We start from the raw sequence: 27,924 nt of genomic DNA, 5'->3' as shown, positions 1-27,924 counted from the left end.
GAGAGAGAGCGCGCGACATGGAGAGAGAGCGCGCGACATGGAGAGAGAGCGCGCGACATGGAGAGAGAGCGCGCGACATGGAGAGAGAGCGCGCGACATGGAGAGAGAGCGCGCGACATGGAGAGAGCGCGCGACATGGAGAGAGCGCGCGACATGGAGAGAGAGCGCGCGACATGGAGAGAGAGCGCGACATGGAGAGAGAGAGCGCGACATGGAGAGAGAGCGAGCGACAGGGGGAGAGAGAGAGCGAGCGACAGGGGGAGAGAGAGAGCGAGCGACAGGGGGAGAGAGAGAGCGAGCGACAGGGGGAGAGAGAGAGCGCGCGACAGGGAGAGAGAGAGAGCGCGCGACAGGGAGAGAGAGAGAGCGCGCGACAGGGAGAGAGAGAGAGCGCGCGACAGGGAGAGAGAGAGAGCGCGCGACAGGGAGAGAGAGAGAGCGCGCGACAGGGAGAGAGAGAGCGCGCGACAGGGAGAGAGAGAGCGAGCGACAGGGAGAGAGAGAGAGCGAGCGACAGGGAGAGAGAGAGAGCGAGCGACAGGGAGAGAGAGAGAGCGAGCGACAGGAGAGAGAGAGAGAGCGAGCGACAGGGAGAGAGAGAGAGCGAGCGACAGGGAGAGAGAGAGAGCGAGCGACAGGGAGAGAGAGAGAGAGCGAGCGACAGGGAGAGAGAGAGAGAGCGAGCGACAGGGAGAGAGAGAGAGAGCGAGCGACAGGGAGAGAGAGAGAGAGCGAGCGACAGGGAGAGAGAGAGAGAGCGAGCGACAGGGAGAGAGAGAGAGAGCGAGCGACAGGGAGAGAGAGAGAGAGCGAGCGACAGGGGAGAGAGAGAGAGCGAGCGACAGGGAGAGAGAGAGAGAGCGAGCGACAGGGAGAGAGAGAGAGAGCGAGCGACAGGGAGAGAGAGAGAGAGCGAGCGACAGGGAGAGAGAGAGAGAGCGAGCGACAGGGAGAGAGAGAGAGAGCGAGCGACAGGGAGAGAGAGAGAGCGAGCGACAGGGAGAGAGAGAGAGCGAGCGACAGGGAGAGAGAGAGAGCGAGCGACAGGGAGAGAGAGAGAGCGAGCGACAGGGAGAGAGAGAGAGCGAGCGACAGGGAGAGAGAGAGAGCGAGCGACAGGGAGAGAGAGAGAGCGAGCGACAGGGAGAGAGAGAGAGCGAGCGACAGGGAGAGAGAGAGAGCGAGCGACAGGGAGAGAGAGAGAGAGCGAGCGACAGGGAGAGAGAGAGAGCGAGCGACAGGGAGAGAGAGAGCGAGCGACAGGGAGAGAGAGAGAGCGAGCGACAGGGAGAGAGAGAGAGCGAGCGACAGGGAGAGAGAGAGAGCGAGCGACAGGGAGAGAGAGAGAGCGAGCGACAGGGAGAGAGAGAGCGAGCGACAGGGAGAGAGAGAGAGCGAGCGACAGGGAGAGAGAGAGAGCGAGCGACAGGGAGAGAGAGAGCGAGCGACAGGGAGAGAGAGAGAGCGAGCGACAGGGAGAGAGAGAGAGCGAGCGACAGGGAGAGAGAGAGAGCGAGCGACAGGGAGAGAGAGAGAGCGAGCGACAGGGAGAGAGAGAGAGCGAGCGACAGGGAGAGAGAGAGCGAGCGACGGGAGAGAGAGAGCGAGCGACGGAGAGAGAGAGAGCGAGCGACGGGAGAGAGAGAGCGAGCGACGGGAGAGAGAGAGCGAGCGACGGAGAGAGAGAGCGAGCGACGGAGAGAGAGAGAGCGAGCGACGGAGAGAGAGAGAGAGCGAGAGAGCGAGCGACGAGAGAGAGAGCGAGCGACGGAGAGAGAGAGCGAGCGACAGGAGAGAGAGAGAGAGCGAGCGACAGGGAGAGAGAGAGAGCGAGCGACAGGGAGAGAGAGAGCGAGCGACAGGGAGAGAGAGAGCGAGCGACAGGGAGAGAGAGAGAGAGCGAGCGACAGGGAGAGAGAGAGAGAGCGAGCGACAGGGAGAGAGAGAGAGAGCGAGCGACAGGGAGAGAGAGAGAGAGCGAGCGAGAGGGAGAGAGAGAGAGAGCGAGCGACAGGGAGAGAGAGAGAGAGCGAGCGACAGGGAGAGAGAGAGAGAGAGCGAGCGACAGGGAGAGAGAGAGAGAGAGCGAGCGACAGGGAGAGAGAGAGAGCGAGCGAGCGACAGGGAGAGAGAGAGAGCGAGCGACAGGGAGAGAGAGAGAGAGCGCGAGCGACAGGGAGAGAGAGAGCGCGAGCGACAGGGAGAGAGAGAGAGCGAGCGACAGGGAGAGAGAGAGAGCGAGCGACAGGGAGAGAGAGAGAGCGAGCGACAGGGAGAGAGAGAGAGCGAGCGACAGGGAGAGAGAGAGAGAGAGCGAGCGACAGGGAGAGAGAGAGAGAGAGCGACAGGGAGAGAGAGAGAGAGAGAGAGCGAGCGACAGGGAGAGAGAGAGAGAGAGCGAGCGACAGGGAGAGAGAGAGAGAGAGCGAGCGACAGGGAGAGAGAGAGAGAGAGCGAGCGACAGGGAGAGAGAGAGAGAGAGCGAGCGACAGGGAGAGAGAGAGAGAGAGCGAGCGACAGGGAGAGAGAGAGAGAGAGCGAGCGACAGGGAGAGAGAGAGAGAGAGCGAGCGACAGGGAGAGAGAGAGAGAGAGCGAGCGACAGAGTCAATGTGTACAGAGTCAATGTGGAGGCTCTATACAGGGGGTTACCGGTACAGAGTCAATGTGGAGGCTATATACAGGGGGTTACCGGTACAGAGTCAATGTGGAGGCTATATACAGGGGGTTACCGGTACAGAGTCAATGTGCGGGGGTACAGGTTAGTAATGAGGTTATATACAGGGGGTTACCGGTACCGAGTCAATGTGCGGGGGTACAGGTTAGTAATGAGGTTATATACAGGGGGTTACCGGTACCGAGTCAATGTGCGGGGGTACAGGTTAGTAATGAGGTTATATACAGGGGGTGTACCGGTACCAGAGTCAATGTGCGGGGGTACAGGTTAGTAATGAGGTTATATACAGGGGGTTACCGGTACCGAGTCAATGTGCGGGGGTACAGGTTAGTAATGAGGCTATATACAGGGGGTTACCGGTACCGAGTCAATGTGCGGGGGTACAGGTTAGTAATGAGGTTATATACAGGGGGGTACCGGTACCGAGTAGATGTGCGGGGGGTACAGGTTAGTAATGAGGTTATATACAGGGGGTACCGGTACAGAGTCAATGTGCGGGGGTACAGGTTAGTCGAGGTAATTTGCACATGTAGGTAGGGGTAAAGTGACTGCATAGATAATAAACAGCGAGTAGCAGCAGTGTAAAAACAAGGGGTGGGGGGGGGGGGGGGGGTCAATGTAAATAGTCCAGGTGCCCATTTGATGAATTGTTCAGCAGTCTTATTGCTTGGGTGTAGAAGCTGTTAAGGAGCCTTTTGGACCTAGACTTGGCGCTCCGGTACCGCTTGCCGTGTGGTAGCAGAGAGAACAGTCTATGACTTGGGTGATCAGACCTACCACTGTTGGGTCGTCAGTAAACTTAATGGCATTGGAGTGGTGCCTGGCCATGCAGTCGTGGGTGAACAGGGAGTACAGGAGGGGACTGAGCACACTCCTCTGATGGGCCCCCGTGTTGAGGATCAGTGTGGCAGATGTGTTGCTACATACCCTCACCACCTGGGGGCGGCCCATCAGGAGGTCCAGGATCCAGTTGCAGAGGGAGGTGTTTAGTCCCAGGATCCTTAGCTTAGTGATGAGCTTTGAGGGGACTATGGTGTTGAACGCTGAGCTGTAGTCAATGAACAGCATTCTCACATAGGTGTTGCTTTTGTCCAGGTGAGAAAGGCCAGTGTGGAGTGGGTCTAGGGTTTCCGGGATGATGGTGTTGATGAGCCATGACCAGCCTTTCAAAGCATTTCATGGCTACGGGGCGGTAATCATTTAGGCAGGTTACCTTTGCTTTCTTGGGCACAGGGACTATGGTGGTCTGCTTGAAACATGTAGGAATTACAGACTCAGTCAGGGAGAAGTTGAAAATGTCAGTGAAGACACTTGTCAGTTGTTGTGTCTAACCCAGTGATAATGTTTGTCTTTATTCCATGGAAGCAAAATGTTTGACTGGCTGTTATTCCATGTTTTTATACTGTAGTAGGGAGGTAAAATGTTTGACTGGCTTCTATTCCATGTTTTTATACTGTAGTAGGGAGGTAAAAGGTTTGACTGGCTGTTATTCCATGTTTTTATACTGTAGTAGGGAGGTAAAATGTTTGACTGGCTTCTATTCCATGTTTTTATACTGTAGTAGGGAGGTAAAAGGTTTGACTGGCTTCTATTCCATGTTTTTATACTGTAGTAGGGAGGAAAAAGGTTTGACTGGCTGTTATTCCATGTTTTTATACTGTAGTAGGGAGGTAAAATGTTTGACTGGCTTCTATTCCATGTTTTTATACTGTAGTAGGGAGGTAAAAGGTTTGACTGGCTTCTATTCCATGTTTTTATACTGTAGTAGGGAGGTAAAAGGTTTGACTGGCTTCTATTCCATGTTTTTATACTGTAGTAGGGAGGTAAAAGGTTTGACTGGCTGTTATTCCATGTCTTTATACTGTAGTAGGGAGGAAAAAGGTTTGACTGGCTTCTATTCCATGTTTTTATACTGTAGTAGGGAGGAAAAAGGTTTGACTGGCTTCTATTCCATGTTTTTATACTGTAGTAGGGAGGAAAAAGGTTTGACTGGCTGTTATTCCATGTCTTTATACTGTAGTAGGGAGGTAAAAGGTTTGACTGGCTTCTATTCCATGTTTTTATACTGTAGTAGGGAGGTAAAAGGTTTGACTGGCAGTTATTCCATGTTTTTATACTGTAGTAGGGAGGAAAAAGGTTTGACTGGCTTCTATTCCATGTCATTATACTGTAGTAGGGAGGAAAAAGGTTTGACTGGCTTCTATTCCATGTCTTTATACTGTTCATTGTCTCACCTGTTCAAAGCCTGCCTTTATTATATGTAACCAACAGGTCTTCATGGTTTCTATGTCCTGTCTTCACAATGTTCAATACATCCCCCATTGATACGGTCTGGCTTCATTCTAGTGTTACCTGTTGATGGTGAAAGGTTGCCGTGACTGCTGTTGCTTGGGCATGCAGATGATGCTGGGAGAGGCACGGTTGGGGCTGCCCAGGCCCGAGCTGCCCAGGCCCGAGCTGCCCAGGCTGTTGGTCCTGCCCCCACTAGGCATGCCCCCCACCATGACCTCCTGGCGCCCCACCTGCTGAGGGGTGCTCATCATGTTCCGCGTGTTCATGGGTAGGATGCCCCTACAGTGGAGGAGACAGAGAGAGAGACAGAGAGAGAGAGACAGAGAGAGAGACAGACACAGAGAGAGAGAGAGAGAGAGACAGAGAAGAGAGACATCTCAGAGACATGGATGTGATCAGGGCGGCGTGATCAGGACAACATGAAAAGCACGTCAGATAAAAAGAGAACGAAATAAAAATTGCTGATTCATCAAAACCTTGTTTTTATTAGGCACGATGAGTGATATTTACCCAGTAAACAACAGTCCTAACCCCATAGGGAGGAGCTCACCTGGCTGCTGACAGCTGCACTGTCATTAACAAGATGTTCCTTTTGCCAAGCAACTTAATGCTTCAGTCAGCTGAATCAAGTTGGTAGAACCAGACATGCTGAGATGAATTCCAGAGCCAACTAGGTGACTGTCAATGTAAATGTCAGTACATGGCCTGTAAGTGGAGGGGTGTACCTGCTTGGCGAGGGAGGAGTATGGAGGGACATTGTGGGGGCGACTCCAGTGGCAGGGGTAACATGGCTCGGTAGCTGGTTGCCCTGTGGTAAGCTACGATTCAACTGAGCAGTGGTGTTGCTCATGCCCCTCATAGGGAACCCTAGGGCACCTGGACGTCACACAGACAACAGACACACAGGGGAGAAAGATGGTTATAGTTGGAGAGATACAGGCTTTAAAATGGTCAGCTATATTCCTTTATACAGTAGACATACACAGAAAGACAGGGGAGAAAGGCAGTGGGTTAGAGTCGGAGATAAACAGGCTTTGGACTGGTAAACTCTGAAGACGCTAGGTTATAATCCTTTAAAATACTTGGGAGAAACAGAGACTGAGTGTTTCAAGACAACAGCTGACAGGAGAAGACGATAGTGACAACATGGAACGGGTCCAAAACCCAGAGGACTACTGTATTTATATTGATCTGTGTACCAAGGTCGGCCTCAATTACACTTTCAACTCAGCCAATTCAATCCACTTCCTGAACAGGATATAGAATTGATCGCAATCCTTTCCTGTAGAGCATTATGCCATAGGTAGGACATATTGACCCAGCTAAAGGATCAGACCGGAGGACGTGTTATGTCCCAAATGGCATCTTATTCCCTATTAAGTACACTACTTTTGACCAGAGCTCTAAAAGGCAGGCTAAGCAGTGACAGAAGGCAGGCTAAGCAGTGACAGAAGGCAGGCTAAGCAGTGACAGAAGGCAGGCTAAGCAGTGACAGAAGGCAGGCTAAGCAGTGACAGAAGGCAGGCTAAGCAGTGACAGAAGGCAGGCTAAGCAGTGGCAGAAGGCAGGCTAAGCAGTGGCAGAAGGCAGGCTAAGCAGTGGCAGAAGGCAGGCTAAGCAGTGGCAGAATGCAGGCTAAGCAGTGGCAGAATGCAGGCTAAGCAGTGGCAGAATGCAGGCTAAGCAGTGGCAGAATGCAGGCTAAGCAGTGGCAGAATGCAGGCTAAGCAGTGGCAGAATGCAGGCTAAGCAGTGGCAGAATGCAGGCTAAGCAGTGGCAGAATGCAGGCTAAGCAGTGGCAGAATGCAGGCTAAGCAGTGGCAGAATGCAGGCTAAGCAGTGGCAGAATGCAGGCTAAGCAGTGGCAGAATGCAGGCTAAGCAGTGGCAGAATGCAGGCTAAGCAGTGGCAGAATGCAGGCTAAGCAGTGACAGAATGCAGGCTAAGCAGTGACAGAATGCAGGCTAAGCAGTGACAGAATGCAGGCTAAGCAGTGACAGAATGCAGGCTAAGCAGTGACAGAATGCAGGCTAAGCAGTGACAGAATGCAGGCTAAGCAGTGGCAGAATGCAGGCTAAGCAGTGGCAGAATGCAGGCTAAGCAGTGGCGTGCTCAAAGCCATGCAGGGATGGTGTAGGGACAGCGGACGAGCAGTGCTTACTTTGTGGCCCGTATAAACTGGCACCAAGCTGCGACAATTGACCTGACGACGATGGGGATGGAGATGCCAGCATCTGGAAGACAGGGAGCAGGAGATGCATGTTAGTGGAGGTTCATTCACTTCTCTTTGAGGTCACTTACAAGAGAAGGAAACTGGTAGGGGGTTCAGTCAAAGATCTTTTCCATTCACTTTACAAAGAAAGTCATCTGTTTTGTGGGATAAAATGGTATCTAATGTTAAATAAGGAGGGCTCCTTATTCTGCTCCTGTACTTCAGCTCTCTTGTATAGGCTACGTCACCTACCCTCTGTCAGACCAGGCCAATTGGCTCTGCTAGATGGAAGACCGCGTGTATGGCTTTGTGTGGGCGAGCGGTTTGCTGACGTCAACGTTGTGAACAGAGTGCCCCATGGTGGCGGTGGGGTTATGGTATGGGCAGGCATAAGCTAAGGACAATGAACAGAATAGCATTTTATTGATGGCAATTTGAATGCACAGAGATATCGTGACGAGATCGTGAGGCCCATTGTCGTGCCATTCATCCGCCGCCATCACCTCATGTTTCAGCATGATAATGCACGGCCCCATGTCGCAAGGATCTGTACACAACTCCTGGAAGCTGAAAACGGCCTGCATACTCAGACACGTCACCCGTTGAGCATGTTTGGGATGCTCTGGATCGACATGTACGACAGCGTGTTCACAGGCCACTATCAACAGCCTGATGACGTGTTGTGCTGCATGGGGCAAATGCTGGTCACACCAAATACTGCCTGCTTTTCTGATCCATGCGCCTACCTATTTTTACAGTATCTGTGACCAACAGAGGAATATCTGTATTCCCAGTCATGTGAAATCCATAGATTAGGACCTAATGAATTTATTTTCAATTGACTGATTTCCTTATATAAATTTTAAGTCAGTGTATACCGTATGGTTGGCTGTCATCAGGTAAAGCTGTATATGGTTGGCTGTTATCAGGTAAAGCTGTATATGGTTATGGTTGGCTGTTATCAGGTAAAGCTGTATATGGTTATGGTTGGCTGTTATCAGGTAAAGCTGTATATGGTTATGGTTGGCTGCCATCAGGTAAAGCTGTATATGGTTATGGTTGGCTGTTATCAGGTAAAGCTGTATATGGTTATGGTTGGCTGTTATCAGATAAAGCTGTATATGGTTATGGTTGGCTGTTATCAGGTAAAGCTGTATATGGTTATGGTTGGCTGTTATCAGGTAAAGCTGTATATGGTTATGGTTGGCTGTTATCAGGTAAAGCTGTATATGGTTATGGTTGGCTGTTATCAGGTAAAGCTGTATATGGTTATGGTTGGCTGTCGTCAGTCATCAGGTAAAGCTGTATATGGTTATGGTTGGCTGCCATCAGATAAAGCTGTATATGGTTATGGTTGGCTGTTATCAGGTAAAGCTGTATATGGTTATGGTTGGCTGTTATCAGGTAAAGCTGTATATGGTTATGGTTGGCTGTCGTCAGTCATCAGGTAAAGCTGTATATGGTTATGGTTGGCTGTCGTCAGATAAAGCTGTATATGGTTATGGTTGGCTGTCATCAGTCATCAGGTAAAGCTGTATATGGTTATGGTTGGCTGTCATCAGTCATCAGGTAAAGCTGTATATGGTTATGGTTGGCTGTCATCAGGTAAAGCTGTATATGGTTATGGTTGGCTGTCATCAGGTAAAGCTGTATATGGTTATGGTTGGCTGTCATCAGGTAAAGCTGTATATGGTTATGGTTGGCTGTCATCAGGTAAAGCTGTATATGGTTATGGTTGGCTGTCATCAGGTAAAGCTGTATATGGTTATGGTTGGCTGCCATCAGGTAAAGCTGTATATGGTTATGGTTGGCTGTCATCAGGTAAAGCTGTATATGGTTATGGTTGGCTGTCGTCAGTCATCAGGTAAAGCTGTATATGGTTATGATTGGCTGCCATCAGATAAAGCTGTATATGGTTATGGTTGGCTGTCATCAGGTAAAGCTGTATACCGTATGGTTGGCTGTCATCAGGTAAAGCTGTATATGGTTATGGTTGGCTGTCACCAGGTAAAGCTGTATACCGTATGGTTGGCTGTCACCAGGTAAAGCTGTATATGGTTATGGTTGGCAGTCATCAGGTAAAGCTGTATATGGTTATGGTTGGCTGTCATCAGGTAAAGCTGTATATGGTTATGGTTGGCTGTCATCAGGTAAAGCTGTATATGGTTATGGTTGGCTGTCATCAGGTAAAGCTGTATATGGTTATGGTTGGCTGTTATCAGGTAAAGCTGTATATGGTTATGGTTGGCTGTCACCAGGTAAAGCTGTATATGGTTATGGTTGGCTGTCATCAGGTAAAGGGTAAAGCTGCAATGGTTATGCCGTATGGTTATGATTGGCTGCCATCAGATAAAGCTGTATATGGTTATGGTTGGCTGTCATCAGGTAAAGCTGTATATGGTTATGGTTGGCTGCCATCAGGTAAAGCTGTATATGGTTATGGTTGGCTGTCATCAGTCATCAGGTAAAGCTGTATATGGTTATGGTTGGCTGTCATCAGGTAAAGCTGTATATGGTTATGGTTGGCTGTCGTCAGATAAAGCTGTATATGGTTATGGTTGGCTGTCATCAGTCATCAGGTAAAGCTGTATATGGTTATGGTTGGCTGTCATCAGTCATCAGGTAAAGCTGTATATGGTTATGGTTGGCTGTCATCAGTCATAAGGTAAAGCTGTATATGGTTGGCAGTCATCACGTAAAGCTGTATAAGGTTATGGTTGGCTGTCATCAGTGATCAGGTAAAGCTGTATATGGTTGGCAGTCATCAGGTAAAGCTGTATATGGTTATGGTTGGCTGTCATCAGGTAAAGCTGTATATGGTTATGGTTGGCTGTCATCAGGTAAAGCTGTATATGGTTATGGTTGGCTGTCATCAGGTAAAGCTGTATATGGTTATGGTTGGCTGTCATCAGGTAAAGCTGTATATGGTTATGGTTGGCTGTCATCAGGTAAAGCTGTATATGGTTATGGTTGGCTGTCATCAGGTAAAGCTGTATATGGTTATGGTTGGCTGTCATCAGGTAAAGCTGTATATGGTTATGGTTGGCTGTCATCAGTTAAAGCTGTATATGGTTATGGTTGGCTGTCATCAGGTAAAGCTGTATATGGTTATGGTTGGCTGTCATCAGGTAAAGCTTTGTATGGTTATGGTTGGCTGTTCTCTGGTGCAGTCTAAATGGGGACAAGCCTGTCAGTTCATCATGTGATCAGTGTTTAGTTCTCTGGTGCAGTCTAAATGGGGACAAGCCTGTCAGTTCATCATGTGATCAGTGTTTAGTTCTCTGGTGCAGTCTAACAGGGGACAAGCCTGTCAGTTCATCATGTGATCAGTGTTTAGTTCTCTGGTGCAGTCTAACAGGGGACAAGCCTGTCAGTTCATCATGTGATCAGTGTTTAGTTCTCTGGTGCAGTCTAAATGGGGACAAGCCTGTCAGTTCATCATGTGATCAGTGTTTAGTTCTCTGGTGCAGTCTAACAGGGGACAAGGAAAACAATGAGAAACATGACTGTCTGAAAAAGCAACACCAATAACTGATGTCATTTCCTTAAGCACACAGCACCTGAAATATGCAAATAGGTGAATTATACCCCAGAGTGAGAGAATATTTTTAGCACAGAACACAAGCGTGTAAAAAATTCTAAACCAAATGTGTGATGAGGATATTATTGAGATAATACATCAATTTTAAAATCGGGGAGACAAATCTATCCTCTGACTGGAAGCTGTATGGCACAGCAGACTACTAAAAGTCTGAATTCTTCCAGACTGGACTAAACGTAGCCCTACTACCTGCTCCTTGAACCCAAGAACTCTGGAATTTTCCGGAATCCCGTCCCACCTATAGAACCCAGGGCAGGCTGGCGTCACATTCCATCAGCACTGCCCGTTACCTCTGACCTGAGGGACATTTCTGGGCTGGACTCAGACCATCTTGTTATCCTTACTACCAAAGTATCCTACTCACTGTACTGGTATGAAGGTACAGAACCTAGTCCAAGCTGAGCTGCACATCTTTGAGGATTGGATTCCCTGGACCACCCGTAAGTTAACATGTCCGCAGGCATGACTGAGATAAAGGTGTCTGCTAAATGGTATATTACATGATGATGATTTATTCTCTTTGTCCTCAGTACTCATCTAATGAGAGGTGATCACAGTGTTGAGACTATAACACATTTATCATCACACCACTAGCACAGTCCAGTTTAGTTGGCCATAAAATAACCCTTTACATGTCAGAGTCCCTTCCAAGTTCCACTACTGCTCTGCTAAGAAGCTCCTTGTACAGAGAGTCTAGATGTCCATCAGATGTCTGCTTACCTGGAGCTGTTTAGAAGTTCTTTAAAGTCCTGGGAGTCTAAACTATTCAATAGAGAAGCACCATTCAGCTGAGCTGTTATCAGACAGGTCTGGTTTCAGACCAGATGATGTTCTCTCTCCAGGTTCAGTAGAGCAGATATCAGACAGGTCTGGTTTCAGACCAGATGATGTTCTCTCTCCAGGTTCAGTAGAGCAGATATCAGACAGGTCTGCTTTCAGACCAGATGATGTTCTCTCTCCAGGTTCAGTAGAGCAGATATCAGACAGGTCTGGTTTCAGACCAGATGATGATGTTCTCTCTCCAGGTCCAGTAGAGCAGATATCAGACAGGTCTGGTTTCAGACCAGATGATGTTCTCTCTCCAGGTTCAGTAGAGCAGATATCAGACAGGTCTGGTTTCAGACCAGATGATGTTCTCTCTCCAGGTTCAGTAGAGCAGATATCAGACAGGTCTGGTTTCAGACCAGATGATGATGTTCTCTCTCCAGGTTCAGTAGAGCAGATATCAGACAGGTCTGGTTTCAGACCAGATGATGTTCTCTCTCCAGGTTCAGTAGAGCAGATATCAGACAGGTCTGGTTTCAGACCAGATGATGATGTTCTCTCTCCAGGTTCAGTAGAGCAGATATCAGACAGGTCTGGTTTCAGACCAGATGATGTTCTCTCTCCAGGTTCAGTAGAGCAGATATCAGACAGGTCTGGTTTCAGACCAGATGATGATGTTCTCTCTCCAGGTTCAGTAGAGCAGATATCAGACAGGTCTGGTTTCAGACCAGATGATGTTCTCTCTCCAGGTTCAGTAGAGCAGATATCAGACAGGTCTGGTTTCAGGACAGATGATGTTCTCTCTCCAGGTTCAGTAGAGCAGATATCAGACAGGTCTGGTTTCAGGACAGATGATGTTCTCTCTCCAGGTTCAGTAGAGCAGATATCAGACAGGTCTGGTTTCAGACCAGATGATGTTCTCTCTCCAGGTTCAGTAGAGCTGTTATCAGACAGGTCTGGTTTCAGACCAGATGATGTTCTCTCTCCAGGTTCAGTAGAGCAGATATCAGACAGGTCTGGTTTCAGACCAGATGATGTTCTCTCTCCAGGTTCAGTAGAGCAGATATCAGACAGGTCTGGTTTCAGACCAGATGATAATGTTCTCTCTCCAGGTTCAGTAGAGCTGTTATCAGACAGGTCTGGTTTCAGACCAGATGATGTTCTCTCTCCAGGTTCAGTAGAGCAGATATCAGACAGGTCTGCTTTCAGACCAGATGATGTTCTCTCTCCAGGTTCAGTAGAGCTGATATCAGACAGGTCTGCTTTCAGACCAGATGATGTTCTCTCTCCAGGTTCAGTAGAGCAGATATCAGACAGGTCTGGTTTCAGACCAGATGATGTTCTCTCTCCAGGTTCAGTAGAGCAGATATCAGACAGGTCTGGTTTCAGACCAGATGATGTTCTCTCTCCAGGTTCAGTAGAGCAGATATCAGACAGGTCTGGTTTCAGACCAGATGATGATGTTCTCTCTCCAGGTTCAGTAGAGCAGATATCAGGATATCAGACAGGTCTGGTTTCAGACCAGATGATGATGTTCTCTCTCCAGGTTCAGTAGAGCAGATATCAGACAGGTCTGGTTTCAGACCAGCTGATGTTCTCTCTCCAGGTTCAGTAGAGCAGATATCAGACAGGTCTGGTTTCAGGACAGATGATGTTCTCTCTCCAGGTTCAGTAGAGCAGATATCAGACAGGTCTGGTTTCAGACCAGATGATGATGTTCTCTCTCCAGGTTCAGTAGAGCAGATATCAGACAGGTCTGGTTTCAGACCAGATGTTCTCTCTCCAGGTTCAGTAGAGCAGATATCAGACAGGTCTGGTTTCAGACCAGATGTTCTCTCTCTAGGGGTTTAATACCTCTTCTCAGACAGATGAGCCAGAGGAGAGAGGTGAGGTACCCGTTTTGAACAGGGCTGTGAGCCTTAAACCAGCAGAATTCCCTCAGAGCAGACTGTGTGGGGGATAAACCCTTTGATATGTTATTGGCTGATATAAGAAGCCCTTATATGGCTGTTAGCCTCCATTATTATGGTGTCTATGGTAAAGCATGGGGACTCAACACAAACCAAAATGACCACGCCATCAGTAGTTGTGTTCATGCTTGGCCGCTGTCACGATTGCGCGGTCCTGCGCAGCGTGGTCCTGCGTAGGGGCCTTGCTCTGAGGTTAGAGTAGAAAGGCAGTCAGCCTGCCTCCCACAGAGCTGGCTTCAGTCAGTCAGCCTGCCTCCCACAGAGCTGGCTTCAGTCAGTCAGCCTGCCTCCCACAGAGCTGGCTTCAGTCAGTCAGCCTGCCTCCCACAGAGCTGGCTTCAGTCAGTCAGCCTGCCTCCCACAGAGCTGGCTTCAGTCAGTCAGCCTGCCTCCCACAGAGCTGGCTTCAGTCAGTCAGTCTGCCTCCCACAGAGCTGGCTTCAGTCAGTCAGTCTGCCTCCCACAGAGCTGGGTTCAGTCAGTCAGTCTGCCTCCCACAGAGCTGGGTTCAGTCAGTCAGTCTGCCTCCCACAGAGCTGGGTTCAGTCTGTTCTTCTCAGGGAGGGAACGTAGCCTTGGAGCAGTGGGTACAACGTCTGTTGTTGATGGACTGGGAACATGATGACGGGTGCTCAGACTCAAGGATCTTTCTCAAAAATATTTCCTTGATTCCTCTCTCCTCGCTACTTATCAAACAGCACTGGAGGAGAAGATGTGAGGCTCTCCATAACTTGGCCGGGAGAGAGGACCGGAGGAACTGGGGGTAAGACTCGATAAAGAGACCAAGTTCTCTCCTCAGCATATTTCCTGAGCCTTCGTCCGTCCATCCGTCCGTCCGTCACAGGCTGGAGGGGAAGCTATCATTGTGAAGGGAACCTCTGAGATGATCACAACACACTGAGATGCTTGTTAACTGAGGGGTTTTGTGTCCCTGGCTGTCTGCCCCGTCTCTGGTCCCAGAGAACACTGTAGGTCCATTGTTCCTTCCCACACACAAGTGTCAACTAACCAACAAGGTTCGTCCTCGGCAGCTTCTGAAAAGGCAATCTATTTACTATATAAACACCGTACTTTTGACCAGGGCTCCTATGGAAGGAGAATATGGAACTCAGGGGATAGGGTGTCATTTGGGATACTGCCTCTGCCTGGGACTCCTTCCATTTGTTAATCAGAGGCCATATCAGAGCCGTTGGCTCCCGGCGGAGTTGATACTACACTGCCTCTGCCTGGGACTCCTTCCATTTGTTAACCTGTTGGGGGTAGGGGGCAGTATTGACACGGCCGGATAAAAAAAACGTACCCGATTTAATATGGTTACTACTCCTGCCCAGTAACTAGAATATGCATATAATTATTGGCTTTGGATAGAAAACACCCTAAAGTTTCTAAAACTGTTTGAATGGTGTCTGTGAGTATAACAGAACTCAAATGGCAGGCCAAAACCTGAGAAGATTCCTTACAGGAAGTGCCCTCTCTGACAAGATCTTGTTCTTCTTGTCTCTGTTTATTGAAGACTGAGGATCTTTGCTGTAACGTGACACTTCCTACGGCTCCCATAGGCTCTCAGAGCCCGGGAAAAAGCTGAATGATATCGAGGCAGCCCCAGGCTGAAACAAATTTGCGCTTTTGGCAAGTGGCCGATCAGAGGACAATGGGCTTACGCGCGTGCACGAGTCGACCCCGTGCTTTATTTTCTTTCGTCTTTTTACCTAAACGCAGATTCCCGGTCGGAATATTATCGCTTTTTTATGAGAAAAATGGCATAAAAATGTATTTTAACCTCTCTGGGCTAGGCGGGACGAATTCGTCCCACCTACGTAACAGCCACTTTAAGCCTGTGGCGCGATTTTCAAAACCTTAAAAATCCTATTACTTCAATTTCTCAAACATATGACTATTTTACAGCTATTTAAAGACAAGACTCTCGTTAATCTAACCACACTGTCCGATTTCAAAAAGGCTTTACAACGAAAGCAAAACATTAGATTATGTCAGCAGAGTACCAAGCCAGAAATAATCAGACACCCATTTTTCAAGCTAGCATATAATGTCACCAAAACCCAGAAGACAGCTAAATGCAGCACTCACCTTTGATGATCTTCATCAGATGACAACCCTAGGACATTATGTTATACAATACATGCATGTTTTGTTCAATCAAGTTCATATTTATATCAAAAACCAGCTTTTTACATTAGCATGTGACGTTCAGAACTAGCATACCCCCGGCAAACTTCCGGGGAATTCGCTAACATTTTACTAAATTACTCACGATAAACGTTCACAAAAAGCATAACAATTATTTTAAGAATTATAGATACAGACCTCCTCTATGCACTCGATATGTCCGATTTTAAAATAGCTTTTTGGTGAAAGCACATTTTGCAATATTCTAAGTACATAGCCCAGGCATCACGGCTAGCCATTTAGACACCCGGCAAGTTTAGCACTCACCATAATCATATTTACTATTATAAAAGTTTGATTACCTTTTGTTGTCTTCGTCAGAATGCACTCCCAGGACTGCTACTTCAATAACAAATGTTGGTTTGGTCCAAAATAATCCATCGTTATATCCGAATAGCGGCGTTTTGTTCGTGCGTTCCAGACACTATCCGAAATGGTAAAGAAGGGTTGTGCGCATGGCGCAATTCGTGACCAAAAAATTCTAAATATTCCATTACCGTACTTCGAAGCATGTCAACCGCTGTTTAAAATCAATTTTTACGACATTTTTCTCATAGAAAAGCGATAATATTCCGACAGGGAATCTCCTTTTCGGCAAACAGAGGAAAAAAATCACAAAGGCGGGGGCGGTCGGGTCACGCGCATAAGCCCAGAGTCCCTTGATCGGCCACTTGAGAAAGGCGATAATGTGTTTCAGCCTGGGGCTGGGATGGCGACATTCTGTTTTTTCCCGGGCTCTGAGCGCCTATGGAAGACGTGGGAAGTGTCACGTTAGAGCAGAGATCCTTAGTAAAAGATAGAGATGGAAAAGAAGTTCAAGAAATGGTCAGACAGGCCACTTCCTGTAAAGGAATCTCTCAGGTTTTGACCTGCCATTTGAGTTCTGTTATACTCACAGACACCATTCAAACAGTTTTAGAAAATTTAGGGTGTTTTCTATCCATATGTAATAAGTATATGCATATTCTAGTTACTGGGTAGGAGTGGTAACCAGATTAAATCGGGTATGTTTTTTATCCAGCCGTGTCAATACTGCCCCCTAGCCCTAACAGGTTAAACAGCGGTTGACGTGCTTCGAAGTACGGTAATGGAATATTTAGAATTTTTTTGTCACGAAATGCGCCATGCTTGTCACCCTTTCGGATAGTGTCTTGAACGCACGAACAAAACGCCGCTGTTTGGATATAACTATGGATTATTTGGGACCAAACCAACATTTGTTATTGAAGTAGAAGTCCTGGGAGTGCATTCTGACGAAGAACACCAAAGGTAATAACATTTTTCTTATAGTAAATCTGACTTTGGTGAGTGCTAAACTTGCTGGGTGTCTAAATAGCTAGCCCTGTGATGCCGGGCTATCTACTGAGAATATTGCAAAATGTGCTTTTACCGAAAAGCTATTTTAAAATCGGACATATCGAGTGAATAGAGGAGTTCTGTATCTATAATTCTTAAAATAATTGTTATGCTTTTTGTGAAGGTTTATCGTGAGTAATTTAGTAAATTGTTAGTAAATTCACCGGAAGTTTGCGGGGGGTATGCTAGTTCTGAACGTCACATGCTAATGTAAAAAGCTGGTTTTTGATATAAATATGAACTTGATTGAACAAAACATGCATGTATTGTATAACATAATGTCCTAGGTGTGTCATCTGATGAAGATCAAAGGTTAGTGCTGCATTTAGCTGTCTTCTGGGTTTTTGTGACATTATATGCTAGCTTGAAAAATGGGTGTCTGAATATTTCTGGCTTGGTACTCTGCTGACATAATCTAATGTTTTGCTTTCGTTGTAAAGCCTTTTTGAAATCGGACAGTGTGGTTAGATTAACGAGAGTCTTGTCTTTAAAATGGTGTAAAATAGTCATATGTTTGAGAAATTGAAGTAATAGCATTTCTAAAGTATTTGAATAACGCGCCACAGGATTCCACTGGCTGTTACGTAGGTGGGACGATTTCGTCCCGCCGACCCTAGAGAGGTTAATCAGAGGCCATATCAGAGCCATTGGCTCCTGGCGGAGTTGATACTACACTGCCTCTGCCTGGGACTCCTTCCATTTGTTAATCTGAGGCCATATCAGAGCCATTGGCTCCCGGCGGAGTTGAGACTACACCGCCTCCGTCTGCTTTCTGGTGCCAAAGACCCGGGCAGGCCACCTTGATCTGGTGCCTGAACAGTTCTGAGTTTTCCTTCAGTTGTCTGGGAATGGGGGGGGAAATACAATCAGGGCTACATCCCAAATGGAACCCTATTCCCTAGTCAAAAGTAGTGCACTGTATAGGGAATAGGGTGCCATTTGGGACACAAGAAGAGTGAAGGCTCTATTGAGACCTGGGTTATGAATGCCTTGTTCTGCTCTTCTCTATGGATATCCTGTCTAGATAGACCAGGTTAGATGTCCTCCTGTCTAGATAGACCAGGTTAGATGTCCTCCTGTCTAGATAGACCAGGTTAGATGTCCTCCTGTCTAGATAGACCAGGTTAGATTTAAGCCCTCTCACGTGGTCAGTCACATAGCAGGCCCAGGATTCAGATTAGTGTTCATCTTGTAGAGACCATAGTTAGGATGTTCCATATCTAGATGGACTAATATCACCATGTGATTCATCTGTATTAACTGGAACTAAGAGTGAATGAGTCGTCCGCTTCCCTATTAACCACACAAGCACACACATATTTAACCTCACCACGCACAGTTACTGAGGCAAAGCGGAAACAACAAAAGATCAGCTTTGAAAATAATGCCATAGCAACAGAAACATGAGCTTAGATGACTGCAATGAAGCCAAAACCTGAACAGCTGGAGAAGCCGTTCACCCCCACATCAATCCAGAACCATAGAGAACCAAGTAGTATTGATTCAACCTCTATGGGTTTTACTGACTGAGTGACAACTGACCAATCAGCCACCTCACAATAGGGGGGAAATGAGGTCAAAGGTTGTAACATGCCGGTAGCATCACTTACGTCTTTGTCTGATGGATGTGGGAACATGGACGACTGGCCATAATACATAGTGTCATCAGGGTAGTCGCTCTCCACCCCCTCTACAAACCTCTTTCTGGTAGCACTAAACATGCTGTTAGTCACCTGTAGAGGGAGGAAAGGAGGAAAGGGTTTAGGACACAGGTCACCAACTGCTCGATCGCCATCCACAAGGCATTCCTAGTCGATCAAACATTTATGGAGAAAAGCCAACGATAAAGGCTTGAGCTACATTTTTATTATTATTTGTGTTGCCCTGTTGGCGGTGGGTGCACTTGATTCAGAAGCCCTGTTGGCGGTGGGTGCACTTGATTCAGAAGCCCTGTTGGCGGTGGGTGCACTTGATTCAGAAGCCCTGTTGGCGGTGGGTGCACTTGATTCAGAAGCCCTGTTGGCGGTGGGTGCACTTGATTCAGAAGCCCTGTTGGCGGTGGGTGCACTTGATTCAGAAGCCCTGTTGGCGGTGGGTGCACTTGATTCAGAAGCCCTGTTGGCGGTGGGTGCACTTGATTCAGAAGCCCTGTTGGCGGTGGGTGCACTTGATTCAGAAGCCCTGTTGGTGGTGGGTGCATTTCATTCAGAAGCCCTGTTGGTGGTGGGTGCATTTCATTCAGAAGCCCTGTTGGTGGTGGGTGCATTTCATTCAGAAGCCCTGTTGGTGGTGGGTGCATTTCATTCAGAAGCCCTGAGCACCAGATAGGCAAAGTGTTCCTATTTTCAACCATTTAATTTGTTTAAAAACACAAACTCCTCCTACCCGGCGGACTGGGAGATCTGTGGCTAAATCAAGTGGACCCAGTGCACTGGCTAATCAGACAGCTCAAATCACCATGCCTACAGCTTCCACGGCCCCAGGCCACAGCAGAGTTTCATACTAGCCTACGTGACATTTCATAACTTAAAACCATGACCAGAGAGAGACTGTCAAAGAATACAGCAAAGAGCTGCTGTTTTTATGAGGGAGTTCATGTCCATGTTTATTCAGCACGGTCACAGTTTTTATTCAACACTATTACAAAACATAAAAAGCTCTTGTCCCTACTTCCACTCGCCCTGCAGCTGAAATGAATGAGTAGTCGTGTGTATCGACAGCCCTTCCCTTTTCTTATTATTAGCAGCTCGTCTTGTCTATTTTAATATCAAGTAATATTTCACTTTCTCTGGTCATAAGAGCAACATGAATTAGTGCATGAGACAGATGCAGTGCGACTCGAGTTCCACCGTCAGGTGTAAGACGGCGTCCCCCTCTCTGGTCAGACTCACCGGAGGAAAGGAAACGAGAGCAGGGATCCTCCTCTGCTGCTCTCTCTCTCCCTCCCTCCCTCCCTCCCTCCCTCCCTCCCTCCCTCCCTCCCTCCGCTGAGACTAATGTCGTGTTCAAAACAACAGACTCAGGGGGTGGGGGGGGACTAGATCTGACTGCGAAAAATATTTTGGAGCGGTCATCCAACTGGGCGTTCCAACCTGAAGATCACTGACGTCATGACATGCTCAGCTGTGCCTCACCAGCACTACACCAACTGATGTGTTGTTATCAAAGCTGGAGTTGTGAAATATATGGTTTGAGAAGAACAAGACTGCATATAGTCAATATGCTGTGGTACTGTATTAGGCCTACTGCACCAACCTCATTCCTAAAGGACATTTTTTTTAGGAGGTTAATGGTACATTTTTTAAGTCCATTTTCTTTTTTAAAATCTGAGCGGTAGATCTTGGCTTGCTTTTTGACTGGGAAAGTGATCTGGACTCAGAAAAGGTTGGTGACCACTGGTTTAGGACAACATGGAGTGACTGACAACGAGTGATGATAGCCAATCACAGTCTGGAGCTGGCCATAAGCCCCTCCTCCCTGTCAAAGTCCTTGCCAATAGGAGCCAGGGGTAGGGGTGGACTCGAGGTCCTGGTTGGTCACATAGCTGAGCAGTGGAAGTCATTGATCATAGGAGTTGGAGTCGCTGCTTTGTTGACAACAGCTGACCTGACCTACTGGTGCAGCCAGCTTCAGTGAGGTCAGGTTGTCTTATCTTCCTGAAAACACATGGCTCTATCATGAAAGCACAGAGTATCAACACACACACACACACACACACACACACACACACACACACACACACACACACACACACACAGCTCATCTAATAGCATTAGCTTACAGCAGATAAACAGTATTCGGTGCAACGTCACTATCCTTAGCTTTGGATTATGTAAAAGCTTCTCTGAGTAGTGATATTTTTTAAGTGTTTCTTTAATAACTAGCTGGCCAAAAACACAACCAGCTGAAAAGTAGGCCCGGATGCAGTATCTTCGAGTTCCCAGATGCCTTCATATTCAAGCCTACTTTTGAAAATATGTTTTCTACATTTCCCTTTTTGAAGCAAAATTCTCCATCTAGCCTTGTAGCACAAACTAGACATCTCGGACCCATTTTACAGTTTAGGCCCAAGACCGTTGGCTAAGCTAACTAACTCAAAGGGATGAGGCCAAGCAAGAGCATAAAACAAAGCTCAACATCGGGGTTGTTGTGGAGAACAGAAAAATGTATTTTGTCTACAAATCCAGGCCAAGTACACTGTGGAATACAGTAGGCTGCTGGATGACCTTGAGAGGATGTTTGAAAACCAGCTGTAGGACTAGAGAGTAAACTATCATACTGTCAAAATCCCACCAAAATAAAGGAAGAATCCATTAGCACTGACCCAAGACAACATGGTCCACCCTCTGAAGGAACACTAATGGCCTAACTATTTATCTCCCACACCAGCTACCAACAGCCTGTGTTATGACCTTAGACCAAGATGAAAAACCTTCCCAGACTCTCACCAACCCGCTCTACATACACCGAGTAGGCCATTTCCATTCGTCTCACACCACAGCAACTTTGAGCCAGAAGCTCATGACTGAGACTGGCCTACACAACAAGGAACATCTAGGGCGTGTTCATTAGGAGAGTACAACACTCCAGGACACTCTTGGATGTTTAAAACTAAACATAACGGACCGACCTATTTTCAAATAACTGCTCCGTTTTCTGGCCTAAAATTTACATTTTCACTAATAAATCTGCTCCCAAAAACATATTCAAATAACAAGCTGTATCCACCAATCCAAAGAGGAATAGGCGGGCGCTTGACAGCCTGCTGTGGACAACGAATCCCATTGTTGGGGGCGGGGACAAGCATCTGGTCATTACACCCTGTATGTGTGGTGGTGACTAGATGAAGACCAGCCATCAGGACATTAAGGAGTAGGGGGGTAAAGGATGGTGGTGACTAGATGAAGACCAGCCATCAGGACATTAAGGAGTAGGGGGGGTAAAGGATGGTGGTGACTAGATGAAGACCAGCCATCAGGACATTAAGGAGTAGGGGGGTAAAGGATGGTGGTGACTAGATGAAGACCAGCCATCAGGACATTAAGGAGTAGGGGGGGTAAAGGATGGTGGTGACTAGATGAAGACCAGCCATCAGGACATTAAGGAGTAGGGGGGGTAAAGGATGGTGGTGACTAGATGAAGACCAGCCATCAGGACATTAAGGAGTAGGGGGGTAAAGGATGGTGGTGACTAGATGAAGACCAGCCATCAGGACATTAAGGAGTAGGGGGGGTAAAGGATGGTGGTGACTAGATGAAGACCAGCCATCAGGACATTAAGGAGTAGGGGGGTAAAGGATGGTGGTGACTAGATGAAGACCAGCCATCAGGACATTAAGGAGTAGGGGGGTAAAGGATGGTGGTGACTAGATGAAGACCAGCCATCAGGACATTAAGGAGTAGGGGGGTAAAGGATGGTGGTGACTAGATGAAGACCAGCCATCAGGACATTAAGGAGTAGGGAGGTAAAGGATGGTGGTGACTAGATGAAGACCAGCCATCAGGACATTAAGGAGTAGGGGGGTAAAGGATGGTGGTGACTAGATGAAGACCAGCCATCAGGACATTAAGGAGTAGGGGGGGTAAAGGATGGTGGTGACTAGATGAAGACCAGCCATCAGGACATTAAGGAGTAGGGGGGGTAAAGGATGGTGGTGACTAGATGAAGACCAGCCATCAGGACATTAAGGAGTAGGGAGGTAAAGGATGGTGGTGGCAGCATCATGCTGTGGGGATGTTTTTCAGCAGCGGGGACTGAGAGATTAGTCAGGATCGAGGCAAAGATCAACGGTGCAAAGTACAGAGAGATCCTTGATGAAAACCTGCTCCAAAGCGCTCAGGACCTCAGACTGGGGTGAAGGTTCACCTTCCAACAGGATAACAACCCTAAGCACACAGCCAAGACAGCGCAGGAGTGGCTTCGGGACAAGTCTGAATGTCCTTGAGTGGCCCAGCCAGAGCCTGGAAATGAACCCGATTGAACATCTCTGGAGAGACCTGAAAATAGCTGCGCAGTGACGCTACCCATCCAACCTGACAGAGCTTGAGAGGATCTGCAGAGAAGAATGGGAGGAACTCCCCAAATACAGGTGTACCAAGCTTGTAGCGTCATACCCAAGAAGACTTGAGGCTGTAATCGCTGCCAAAGGTGTTTCAACAAAGTACTCAGTAAAGGGTCTGAATACTTATGTAAATTTGATATTTCAGTAGTTTTTTTTATTTTTATAAAATGGGCAAACGTTTTTGTTTTGTGATTATGGGGGTATTGTGTGTAGATTGATAAGGGGGTATTGTGTGTAGATTGATAAGGGGGGATTGTGTGTAGATTGATAAGGGGGTATTGTGTGTAGATTGATAAGGGGCTATTGTGTGTAGATTGATAAGGGGGGATTGTATGTAGATTGATAAGGGGGGATTGTGTGTAGATTGATAAGGGGGGATTGTATGTAGATTGATAAGGGGGGATTGTATGTAGATTGATAAGGGGGGGATTGCATGTCAATCCGCCATCACCCACCTATTGAGTTGAATATCCTTTCTAGTGGTTCCAAGTCTGCCTGCCTGCCTGCCTGCCTGCCTGCCACCAACCAACCAACCGTTCCGTTCAGCAGGTTATCCAGGTCAACAACAAACCCAGGAGGAAACCTCTCTGCCTTTCTTCCTGCATGGTGCCTGTGTTTCACACAACAGCCAATTACAAGCCTGGGAACACCTCACACTATTATATAGACTTGTACCATTTGATAACCCTACTGGTACTACTGATGAAGGCAGCACTGATGAAGTGAGAGGGAACAGGCTTTTTGTATAGACGTGAAAGTATGTAATCTGTCTGCCAAAGAGAGGAGTTCACCACTGTAGATAGATTTTCTAAACAGTTTGGTTCTGGCTGTTAAGGGAGAGGGTTGATGAAAACATCAGACTGAAGTTGGTAGATTCAGAGAACATTGAGTACAATGTCCACAATGGGGCCAGAGTCAGGTAGATGGATGATGTGTCAGTGTTCAGCTGCTTCCTACACGGAGCAGTCCAGTTAGAAAACACACATAAGGTCTTATATAGGCGGGTTGATGTGTATCAGTTCAGAAAGTAGGAGTCATGCTTAGAAAACTCAGCAAACAGGTTATGAAATAAACCTAACATGGCCTGACAGCATCTGTAACAAAACAAAACTGATCGGCTAAGCCAATAATACTGTAATAACAGTGTCACCTATTTTTCATATATCTGTTCTTATTCAGCCTCGTTCAAAACCACCATCTGCAATTTTAAACATGTCCTATCTATACATAAGTGTCTGGTCCCTGTGAGAGAGATGGGCACCTGGAGTCAGTGTGTGAAGTGGGCATCTTCCTCAGAGCAGCAGAGACTCCCTTCCCGCCTCACCGCCCACCTCCCTCCTTCCCTCCCTGGCTGACTGGCTCCCTGCCCGCCTCCCTCCTTCCCTCCCTCCCTCCCTGGCTGACTGGCTCCCTGCCCGCCTCCCTCCCCCCCTCCTTCCCTCCCTGGCTGACTGGCTCCCTGCCCACCTCCCTCCTTCCCTCCCTGGCTGACTGGCTCCCTGCCTCCTGGCTGACTGGCTCCCTGCCCACCTCCCTCCTTCCCTCCCTAGCTGACTGGCTCCCTGCCCACCTCCCTCCTTCCCTCCCTAGCTGACTGGCTCCCTGACCACCTCCCTCCTTCCCTCCCTGGCTGGCTGACTGGCTCCCTGCTGGAGCTCCAGAGCTGGACACGCCTCAGGACTACCACTCCTACCAGGAACAGTTTCTATCAGTGGACAGTGTACTACAGATAGCACTGTCAGCAGCAGAGACGCCACCTGAGGAGCACCACTCTGACTTCCTCTACCTGACACGGATACATATGTGCTCCACACTAGTGTTGGACGGTATACTGAAACTCGATACTAGAACATGAAAAACGCTCCGGTACTCCAATTTTGTTACTTTCTGTACTTCTGTCAAATGTGTCTCACTGATCAAGCCAGTCAATGTCCCCCTTATTAGCTCCCACCAGGCGTACTGCACTTAGCCTGCACTGGGAGATCAACCTAACATGGCAACAGGGATCTGATCCAGGGGGGGTTGAATATCTCTGCTGTAACCAGGAAGTTTGATCTTGACATTTAGCCACTTAGCTAGCCAGTTAGCAAACCAAATGCATCGCTGGAGCCCTGAGCCGGATAGAATTTATTCAAAACATCAGATATTTTAGAGTTCTACTTAACCTCATTGTTGGATAGAAGCAGTGGAGAAGCACACAAAATATTTTTTAAATTTGTTTTTTTTAATTGGTATTGAAAAATCATACCATGGGTATTTCAAAATACCCCGGTATAAAACGGTATGTCGTCCCAAGCCTAATGACGGCCGCGCGACCCCGAGTAGGAAACATGGGGGTTTTGTCTCCCATCTCAAAGACTTGTCTGGGACAGCTAAATCATGTAGTGTAGACTGACTTTAGTCTACTTTCCACACGTCTTCTTTTAATGACAGGGACCATTAACCACAACAGCAATTGAGCGGTAGTATATTCTGATAGTCCTAGTCCCCACCATACTGTTCCATGTGCAGACGACATTAACCTGTTAGGGCTAGGGGGCAGTATTGACACGGCTGGATAAAAAAACGTACCCGATTTAATCTGGTTACTACTCCTGCCCAGTAACTAGAATATGCATATAATTATTGGCTTTGGATAGAAAACACTCCAAAGTTTCTAAAACTGTTTGAATGGTGTCTGAGTATAACAGAACTCAAATGGCAGGTCAAAACCTGAGAAGATTCTGTACAGGAAGTACCCTGTCTGACCATTTCTTGGCCTTCTTTGCCATCTCTATCCATTACAAAGGATCTCTGCTGTTACGTGACACTTCCTACGGCTGCCATAGGCTCTCAGAAGGCGGCAAAAAGCTGAATCGTGGCTTTGCAGGCTCTGGCTGAAAAAAAGTAGCGCGTTTGGGTAGTGGCTGGTTACAGTACTGTGAGACTCAGGCGCGTGCCCACGTCAACCAAAAGCTTTGTTTTCTTTCCTCTGTTTACCTAAACGGAGATTCCCGGTCGGAATATTATCGCTTTTTTACGAGAAAAATTGCATAAAAATGGATTTTAAACAGCGGTTGACATGCTTCGAAGTACGGTAATGGAATATTTAGATTTTTTTTGTCACGAATTGCGCCATGCTCGTAACCCTGATTTACCATTTCGGATAGTGTCTGGAACGCACGAACAAAACGCCGCTATTTGGATATAACGATGGATTATTTTGGACCAAACCAACATTTGTTATTGAAGTAGCAGTCCTGGGAGTGCATTCTGACGAAGACAACAAAAGGTAATCAAACTTTTGTAATAGTAAATCGGAGTTTGATCAGGGCTAAACTTGGTCGGTGTCTAAATGGCTAGCCGTGATGGCTGGGCTATCTACTGAGAATATTGCGAAATGTGCTTTCACCGAAAAGCTATTTTAAAATCGGACACCTCGATTGCACAAAGGAGTTCTGTATCTATAATTCTTAAAATAATTATGTTTTTTGTGAACATTTATCGTGAGTAATTTAGTAAATTGTTAGTAAATTCACCGGAAGTTTGCGGGGGGTATGCTAGTTCTGAACGTCACATGCTAATGTAAAAAGCTGGTTTTTGTATAAATATGAACTTGATTGACCAAAACATGCATGTATTGTATAACATAATGTCCTAGGTGTGTCATCTGATGAAGATCAAAGGTTAGTGCTGCATTTAGCTGTCTTCTGGGTTTTTGTGACATTATATGCTAGCTTGAAAAATGGGTGTCTGATTATTTCTGGCTGGGTACTCTGCTGACATAATCTAATGTTTTGCTTTCGTTGTAAAGCCTTTTTGAAATCGGACAGTGTGGTTAGATTAACGAGAGTCTTGTCTTTAAAATGGTGTAAAATAGTCATATGTTTGAGAAATTGAAATAATAGCATTTCTAAGGTATTTGAAAATCGCGCCACAGGATTCAACTGTATGTTGCGTAGGTGGGACGAATTCGTCCCACCTAGCCCAGAGAGGTTAAACTGTGACCTCTGGACAGATGTTTCTAAACACATTGGAGTTCCAGACAGATGTGTGCCAGCCAGGCCAGAAGGGCAGTGGCGAGGAAAGGCAGTGGCGAGGAAAGGCAGTGGCGAGGAAAGGCAGTGGCGAGGAAAGGCAGTGGGTGGAGGGAAGAGAATAATACCAACACCTCAACTCCTGTCCTGACAGAAAGACTGATGTCCCACCATTTAGCTGGAGATAAATCAAGATGGACGCCAGAAGCACATACTGATTAAGTGTCAGGAATCAGAAGTGGACCAGGGCCCACTCGCAGCCAATAACACTACAGTCTGGCTCTCTGTCAAGAGTAGAATACTAGAGCAGGCTATGCTGGGAGGACAAAAGAAAGGTCTTATTCTCCCACTGGAATCAGACAGATCTGGATCTGAGGGACACCAGTCGTCTGTTCTCTGGACTGGTCAAATGTTTTTTACTTGTATTTTCCATATATAAAAACACCTTACTGAAGGGATCTTCAACAGGCCGATCTTTTCTAGAACGGACGGTGGGGAACAGAATTACAAATCATTTGTAGACTACAAATTGACCACAAGAAGAACAATCCGATAATATGACTAAAACAATCATTTCAAACCTTGCTTACATTGTATATGATCACGTGTCTCTCTATCATGCCTGGGAATACTTGGGAACAGATTTCCCAGATTAAAATCACGTGGTGTTTTTACAGTCTTATGGTCCAACAATGAAAAACCAAAAAAATAAACAAAATGGTTCATTTTTATTTGTTAAGAAAAGTTAGGGGGCCAAACAAACCAAGCCGCGGGCACTGAGGGCGTC

General features: G+C 47.2%; 1 protein-coding gene across 4 annotated transcripts in view; it reads right to left on the bottom strand.

The window, feature by feature from the left end:
• Positions 1 to 27,924, bottom strand: part of LOC106597592 (CCR4-NOT transcription complex subunit 2) — a 75,719-nt gene that overhangs the window by 24,816 nt on the left and 22,979 nt on the right. For 3 of the 4 annotated variants that reach the window (XM_082964233.1, XM_082964230.1, XM_082964231.1), the window contains exons 2-5: positions 18,671 to 18,793; positions 7,131 to 7,203; positions 5,694 to 5,844; positions 5,029 to 5,247 (exon numbers count right to left, since the gene is read on the bottom strand). In XM_082964233.1, the coding sequence (XP_082820359.1) occupies positions 5,029 to 5,247; positions 5,694 to 5,844; positions 7,131 to 7,203; positions 18,671 to 18,793 (566 nt within the window). Of the gene's footprint in view, positions 1 to 5,028; positions 5,248 to 5,693; positions 5,845 to 7,130; positions 7,204 to 18,670; positions 18,794 to 27,924 lie in introns of those variants that run through there. The other variant, XM_082964232.1, reaches the window with a different exon arrangement.

The sequence above is a fragment of the Salmo salar genome, chromosome 17 (assembly GCF_965601325.2).
Source record: "Salmo salar chromosome 17, fSalSal1, whole genome shotgun sequence".
NCBI lineage: Eukaryota > Metazoa > Chordata > Actinopteri > Salmoniformes > Salmonidae > Salmo > Salmo salar.
The sequence above is the reverse complement of the archived record's forward strand: the minus strand, read 5'-3'. Positions and strand labels throughout refer to the sequence as shown.